The 7,739-nt window shown below is 36.1% G+C and overlaps 2 protein-coding genes across 3 annotated transcripts; both read left to right on the top strand.

The window, feature by feature from the left end:
- LOC112525707 lies at positions 1 to 6,062 on the top strand. Of its 2 annotated transcripts, none has more exons than XM_025135941.1 (4): positions 1 to 93; positions 3,255 to 3,906; positions 4,000 to 4,083; positions 5,739 to 6,062. In XM_025135941.1, exons 2-4 carry the CDS (start codon positions 3,270 to 3,272, stop codon positions 5,819 to 5,821), a joined length of 804 nt encoding a protein of 267 aa, XP_024991709.1. In that variant the 5' UTR covers positions 1 to 93; positions 3,255 to 3,269; the 3' UTR covers positions 5,822 to 6,062. The 2 variants fall into 2 exon arrangements, with proteins under 2 accessions (XP_024991709.1, XP_024991710.1); XM_025135942.1 differs by having other exon boundaries at positions 12 to 93; positions 3,090 to 3,906.
- A 152-nt stretch (positions 6,063 to 6,214) lies between these two features.
- On the top strand, positions 6,215 to 7,173 carry LOC112525709 (zinc finger protein ZAT3-like). Its single transcript, XM_025135943.1, has one exon. It carries the CDS (start codon positions 6,415 to 6,417, stop codon positions 7,093 to 7,095), a length of 681 nt encoding a protein of 226 aa, XP_024991711.1. The 5' UTR covers positions 6,215 to 6,414; the 3' UTR covers positions 7,096 to 7,173.
- Positions 7,174 to 7,739: the final 566 nt, after the last annotated feature.

Raw genomic sequence — 7,739 nt, 5'->3', positions numbered from 1 at the left:
GGAGTTCATCTGATCACTTGGGAACCGAAACCTTCTTCGGCTCTTTTGACACGCCCACGCTACCAGAATTCTCAATCCTCCATATCTTTCAAGGTAATCTTTTCATCTTCTTTCTCTCTTTTAATCGCCTTATTCTTGAGCTTTTCTGTTGTTTCACTTGTTAAATTTCATGTATTCTTGCAGCAATTCGTAGAAATCGATTTTCTTTTTTCAAATCAGAGCTTCCTTCGTTTATGTTTTAGTGAAATTGGAAACCCAAGTCGTCTATATTTGTGGGAAATTGCAAGTTTTTTATACCGTTAGGTTTACTGATTTTCGAATCCTATTTGGTGTTTTATTGTTCACGAATTTGATGCCAAATAGTTTGGATAGATCTAGAGGAGTTGGTTCTCGGTGTTTTCTTACAACTCAATGAGCATTCCATTCATTTTTTATTGATTTATGATTCTTATGGTATTGAATTCCGAATTTCTGATAATCATCACCAACTACATTTGGTACTGTTTGAGAACATGGAATTCTGAGCCACGGAAATGGAATTGAAGCTCATTTGCTTCAAATTCTCAATTGATTTGCTTCAGTTCCAGATCCAAGGCATAATTGGAGTTCCTAGCGTACCCTTTATGATTTCCCCGAACTGTAGGTGGAAAGAAAAAGTGGTTGCTTGAGAATCTAGGTTTTATGTTTTTTTTCCCTTTTCTGATTAATAATAACCTATATGGAGGGAAATAAGTGTAAATCTGGTCTCAACTTTGAACTCAATTAGTCATTGGAGATAGCTGCTTTGGGAATTATGATCAATGGACTTAGAGAGCAGCAGTTAAAAGATGAGAGTCAGCTAGTTGACAGCAGATTAAGATTGTAGGATTTGACTTTATTTAACCTTCTTATCCATGAATGTACAAATTAGCTTCATCAAGTCAAGATATTTTAGCTAATTATTATTTTTCTTGTTGTGGCTATGAACTTATCGTTGGATGGCTAATCATTAAGCCACTACCAAACAGTCATGTATAGCTGACCGAATAATCTGTGAGTCACATTAAACTCATTAAGCTGCTAACAAACAGACCCTTAATGCCTCAATTTTGGCACGGTTACAAAATAAGGTATTTGTTTGTGCGAAAAGGAAACTCAAATCAGGCCTTGTTTGTTAAGATAAACTCAAGTAAACTCTCAAGGTCTTAAGGAATCGTATTAACACAAGAATATGTAATATGCACTGCCTTCCTTTTCCTGTTCTATCCTGATTCAGCTGTAGCAAACAAAGGGAGGAAACATGTGAACCCACAGCAGGTTATAGGTAAGATGATTTAGAAGGTTATCTTATTTGAAAGAGACCCCGTCGTTGTTGGGGTCCCGAAGAGGAAAGGAGGATGCTTATATTTGGTACTAGAGACGAAATTCAAAGAAATGGGGTCTTTCAAAGTTCCTCTGAGTGTCCATTGACTTCTTAACTTGGCTGCAGTATATTATTTCTCAGGTTCTCTTATACCAGTTTGTCAAGAACTTTTGTTGTTAAGTGATGCATAAATCTAAAAGGTTACCAATATATGATTTTTAAGCCAATCAGGTGTTCATAACTAGTATCTGTCTTAGAAATCATATGCTTTTGACATAATAGAATATTGAAAGGAAAAAAGCATCCAGGTTATTTGTAAAAAATTCAAGGAAACTGCTGCGAGGGACTTTGCAATATATCTATAGAATTTTAAAGAAATTTCAGTGCTATTTCAAAGAGCCATTGCCAATCTTGAAGAAGCTGAACCTAAAGTTGTACATGTGACACAGTCCATGGATAAGATTAAAAATTTACATTATAATTCCTTCTGAATGATGTAATTAACTTTAGAATCTGGATCTATTTTTTACGATAGGTCTTTGACGTGAAGTCTAGAAGCGTCCACCAAAACTCTTAAGAGATATTCAGGAAATATACACACACACATATGTATATATACAAATACATACAGGCGGGAGTTCAAACGAGAACGCCCCTGTTTTGCGAAAATACGAGAACAGTTCAAGGCCTCCAAATTAGTTGACACATAATTAAAATTATAAAAAATGAAAATATAAAATTAAGGGTTTAATGTAATTTTGTATTTTTCATCAATTTTATGTTTATCTTAATTGTTTGTATTTATCCCTTAATTTCCATATAGCATACTCAATTACAATATCATACCAAATAACGGTGTTAGTAGAGTGTGTGATACAAAAGAATGCCTCCTCAGTACATCCATTGATGCACAAACAATGTTAGTAATCAATGTGATAATTGTGTGATACAAAACAATACCTCCTCAGTACAGACATTGATGCAAAAACAATGTTAGAAGTCAATGTGCTAAACATGTGATACAAAACAATTGAAGTAATGGGATTTAGAAAATTAGTTAATCAAATGCACCCAGTGAAACAAAATCAGTGTGAGGAGGCGGTGTGATAAACATGTGATACAAAATCAGTGACTGAATAAACCTAGTGATGCAAAAACAGTGTTAGGAGTCATTGTGATAAATACGTGATTGATTACAATAGAATTAATGTGTTACAGAATCATGTGTTCAATACACCCATTGATGCAAAAATAGTGTTGGGAGTCACTATGATAAACATTTGATAGATAACAATCAAGGTAATGGTTTTACAAAATGAGTTATTCAATAAACCAGTGATACAAGAGGAGGCATTGTGATAATCGTGTGATAATCTGTGATAATGGTGATTTTGTTGTGATAATTGTGAATTTGGTGAGTAGATAGGCGGATGAGACAGAAGGGGGGGGGGGGGAGATGAGGGTGATAGATGTGGTGGTTATTTATGATTAATGTGATCCCTAAAATATTGGATCAATGATTAATTATTATTATTGATTTTGTAAAAGTAAGTTATTCCTGAATTAGATGATGTGGTAGGCCCATAGGTGTTCTTGCGTTTCGTAAATAAGGAGTATTCTCGTTTGAACCTCTCCCCATACATACATAGTACACATGAATTCATAACAGATGTTTGAATTTGATAATGAACATATAATTCGTGTAGCCTTTTGTTGACCCTTTGCCTTTTTACAACTAAAATTGCAGCAATGGCCAATTGAGGTTGATGTGTGGATTAGTTGGAATCCAATGTTGTTCAAATAATGTGCATCTGCTAGCATGATATTTTTAGTGTATAAACATTATCTGGTGCAAGATTCTTAAGCGTTTGATCCTTCAATTGCATCTTATGAAGTAATTCTATGGGGGCAGGTTGACTAACTCTGGATGGTTCAACAAACTGATTCTAAGTTCAGTGAGTACGTTCTGGCAAATTCAGAAACTGGTTTTCCAAATCATGATAAGAAGACAGCTTTGAGAGATTTGCAAAATGAAAATAGGAATATGGGCTTCAAATCAGATGGAAGCTCTCTTTTGAAAGACAATGGGCCTGCTGTTGAAGCTGTTAAGGTTTCTGGCACTAAAAGACCCCAACCCGAGTGTACAATGAGATCTCCTCACCAACAAACGCCTGTCAGTAATAACGGACATCTTGTGTATGTCCGCAGGAAGACTGAATCAGAACAACATAAAAATAGCAACTGTAACAAAGCAAATGATCAACCTAAGAAACTATATGAGCATGATGAAAAGAATCATGGACAATATCCGACAAATGATTCTACAATATGTACTCGCAAAAATATTTCTGAGCCAAAGACTTCTGAAGGCGTTTCCTCTACAGCACCTTTAGTCACTCTTGATTCTGGAAAGTCCAATATAACTTCGCCCGTGACAGATTCCAGTTGTCTTAAATTGGATAATCCTAGGGGATTAAATATTCCGCATTGGGAAGAACGATATTTACGATTGCAGAACTTTTTAAAGGCCTTGGATCTGTCAAACCAAGATGATTATCACCAGAGTATGTGCTTTCCTCTGTATAACTATGTTATGGTTTTTTTGTATGTCCAATCGCAATAAATTCTGACTCCTTTTTGGTTAACCCATTTGTCAGTGCTTCGCTCTCTTTCCTCAGTTGGCCTTAGCAGAATTGCTGTTGAACTAGAAAAGAGATCAATTCAGCTCTCCTTGGAGGAAGGTAATATTTAACTGCAGCCTTTTTAGGGGAAGTGGAAAAGATGCTAGTATGCTTAAATAGTTAAATTATATGTTGACTCAAACCCTATCAACCAAATATTGTGAACCCATCAGACCCCTTCATGTGCTGTCACTATATCCCTACCAAAATCTTCAACAACCTCCCCTCACTTAAACTTTCTATGGGTGCTCATATTGACTCATACAAAGATATATGAAACAACCACCTAAAGAAACAGAAAAATGCTGAAACGAAACAAAACAATATAAACACGGGCCAAAACAAGAACAATCGAATTTTCAAGAGCCAACTGAAAATTTTGCAGACCGTAGTTCGTTCCTTTGCTTGTAGTCATAACTTCAGATGGAAATTAATTTTCAAAAAGAAGAGCTGTGGCTAAAGAGTGGACAGCATATCAAGCATAATTCTCAATACCAAAAAATTGTATTAATCTAGTCAAAGGGGAAGACCTATTATATCTACAGGGAAAGCCGGCTCCAGTAAAGGCAAAGAACTAAAATAACATGCATACTGGAGGTTCATGCAAAATAGCTAGAGCAGCCGATATTAATGCTACTCTATTACCTCCACCATATTCCATGAATAAGAGCATAATAATCTCAAATTTAAGGATCCTGCCACAAGCTATACTGTTGTTGAAGAACTATTTATGATAGGTTTAAACCCTTCTTTCCAGGGATGTCTAACTTGATCCATATAGCTTTAAAGACTAGGGGGGATCAGTATAACAGAATATACTTGGCAGGTTTAATGGATTTAACTCCATCCTTTATAATCAGGCATAATGTCCTGAAGAACATGATGAGAGGTGGAAGGGGACACAAAATCGTACCTGATTTTTGTTCCTCAAGAGCACCAAACTCCCAGCAGATGAACAACAGCACTCTTTAGCGTGTCAGAGACAGACCCAGGACTGCAGATTGGAGTCAGAATCCTCAGAACTCAACTTGGATCACCTTCTATACGACTTTTGTGTATGCTTTTTTTTGTTTTTTTTTTTTGGGGGGGGGGTGGGGGTTCAATCTACAATCTACAGTAAATCCACCTAAATGGTGTGATTTGAAGAACTGTTTAGCTAGACAACATCCCAGTTGAATCCAACTTATCAGCAATATCCATACGGAGATGAATAATCTTGTAGAAGCACATTGTATGAATTGTCATGCCCGAAGACAGCATTCCCATTCCAACAGGCCTTCTAGGTTAAGGGAAAAGGTCGACAACAATGTTGGCAATATGGACATGTGAAGTTGCGTCTTCTGCTCATAAAGAAACTTTTGGTAGCTAGTGGTTAAGAGAGACACCCTGGGGCTTATTTTTGTCATTTTGATTTGAGCTTTGATAATCTTCAAGACAATGGGGCTATTACGTTGATAGGATTTAATTATGAAATAACGTCTTCCAGTAGAATTTGATGTTCAGATCTTGAACTAAACGACTTCAAATTCAAACTCCAGATATAAAGTGGAATTCCTAAACACACTTGTTCTTTTTTAGTCATTGAATTAGTTTTGATGGATTAAGATGCTTTTAGTTTGAAATGGCAATCTTTTCAGATAGGCGATATATTCTTGAATTATGCACACTGTTACATTCTGAGTGAATATGAAATACTATTCTCTTTGAACTTACAGCACGAGAGGTCCAACGTGCAAAACTTGTGGACGTGTTGGATAAATTTCCAAGAAGTGTTGGAGAACACCAGTCAACGAAGTGAAGCGGCATGGTCTTGGTCAAGTCAATTATGCATCCGAATGAAGCCCGCGAGTTTGTCATCTTCCCAACCTCTCTTGTATTATTCTGGTTAGCTCTTCCTGCTCAACACCTTAGTTTCCTTGCTCGTCAAACTTGACCAATTGTGTGGTTAAAGTTCTGTTTGTGTAGCTTTATTTAGTGTTCTTTTCTCCCCTGAAAAATAGTCGATGCAATTGTTAATAGTTACTATCTTTTTTCCTTTCATTTCTATTGTGACAAGTAATTGTCTTTTCGTGTGCAAAAACCAAAAATAGTAATTGATGATATGTTCATTCTCGCTTGATCTTGAATACATCTTACTAAATAAATATAGATAAATCATATATTGTAGGGAGGTGATTCTTATAAGTATAATGAAACGGATATAAACTTCTCTGAATTTGACTCTTTCTCTTCCGGATAAAGTCCTACCAAAAGATAAACATCACATAACTGAAAATAACTCCCTATCTCACACACACTGTGTGTAACCGTCCCCACTACCACCACTACTTAAAGAACCCATTTCTTCATCTTCTTTTTTCTTTTTCCCAACCTTGATCCTCTTCTCTTTAAATGTTTTCTTCCGAAAAGATGAACAAAGACATGATCTTGGGTACTACTACCAGTAGCACTTCATCAGATTTGCAACTCTGTCCTGCTTCTCCGGATGCCCGAGAGATTTTCCGTCCAACCATCCATTTTTCTGATGAATGTGGTGGGAATTTCCATCCAATAAACTTAAAGCCCCACCAGCAGAACCCCAGAAAGAAACGAAGCAAGATGATGAGAGTCCAGAACATAAAGGCCATTGTTGGTGGTAGTGAGGCCAAGCATGGAAAGAAACCTGAGGCTGGTGGTCCTACTAAGATCAGCCATCCATGTAGTGAGTGTGGGAAGAGTTTTTGGTCATGGAAGGCTTTGTTTGGCCACATGCGGTGTCACCCCGAGAGGCCATGGCGTGGGATCAATCCACCACCCAATCCGTATAACACCACAACCAATGAAGACAGGTATGTGGCTTCGTGTTTGTTGATGCTGGCCAAGGGTCCAAGCCATTATGAGGAGTGCAAGAAGAACGTAAAGGGGTGTTTAGGGAAAATGCGAAGGGAAGGACCGAAGAAGAGGTGGCATTGGGAGAGAGAATCAGAAGATGTAGCAGCAACATCAGTATATAGGTTGGATTTGAACCTGCCTGCTGATGCACCTCCACAAGATTATTCAAATTTGGGTTTGGATTTAAGATTAGGACTTTGATACAATGAATCATGTATAAAAAACTACTGTCTTACTATATATATGTATATGTATGTATGTATGGATGTATATAGTTGGTTTTCTAAAATGGAGCATAGGATTTCATCTTCTAGAATCTTGAATTATGATGTTAGAGTTAGACCCCTGTGGCTTGAAATATTGGGTTGTAGATGGATGATAATGATTGTCGACTGGAAATTTTGTGTACAAGGCCCAGGTTGATATCGAGCCCAATAAACTGCAGAAAAGCCCAATTGTTTTGATATAATCATATATTCATAAACATTGTGTGTATGCTATGCATAATGTATGTGTTTAAGACAATTAGCTGGATATTTTAAAAGAATTGGATCAATGTAGAGCTAAATATAGAGATGTATTCTTTACTATACATATATATATAATTGATAACAACTCCTAATTTAACATCATCATCATCATCATCTATGATTTATGAACGGCATAAGTTTTTAAAATTTAAAATCAATGTATACCTTTGTAAGTAAATTCTTTTAAAATTTAAATTTATTTTAAATATAATTATGTTTTATATACATAGGGATGATGATATATCTATACTATATTATAAAGTATTTGACAAAAACTTTTAAATAACCACTTTTTATGCGTAAAGTACTGTTTAT

This window comes from Cynara cardunculus (assembly GCF_001531365.2).
Source record: "Cynara cardunculus var. scolymus isolate 2C chromosome LG 13, CcrdV1, whole genome shotgun sequence".
In the NCBI taxonomy this organism is placed as follows: Eukaryota; Viridiplantae; Streptophyta; class Magnoliopsida; order Asterales; family Asteraceae; genus Cynara; species Cynara cardunculus.
Note: the sequence above shows the minus strand (reverse complement) of the source record. Positions and strands in the feature narration are given on the sequence as shown.

What these genes read in the sequence shown, in the direction of transcription:
- LOC112525709 (XM_025135943.1), top strand. Translation starts at nt 6,415, where the DNA reads ATGTTTTCTTCCGAAAAGATGAACAAAGACATGATCTTGGGTACTACT.
- LOC112525707 (XM_025135941.1), top strand. Translation starts at nt 3,270, where the DNA reads ATGGTTCAACAAACTGATTCTAAGTTCAGTGAGTACGTTCTGGCAAAT. An exon ending in CCAAGATGATTATCACCAGA is followed by an intron (nt 3,907 to 3,999) that starts GTATGTGCTTTC and finishes CCCATTTGTCAG; the next exon opens with TGCTTCGCTCTCTTTCCTCA. An exon ending in TCAGCTCTCCTTGGAGGAAG is followed by an intron (nt 4,084 to 5,738) that starts GTAATATTTAAC and finishes TTGAACTTACAG; the next exon opens with CACGAGAGGTCCAACGTGCA.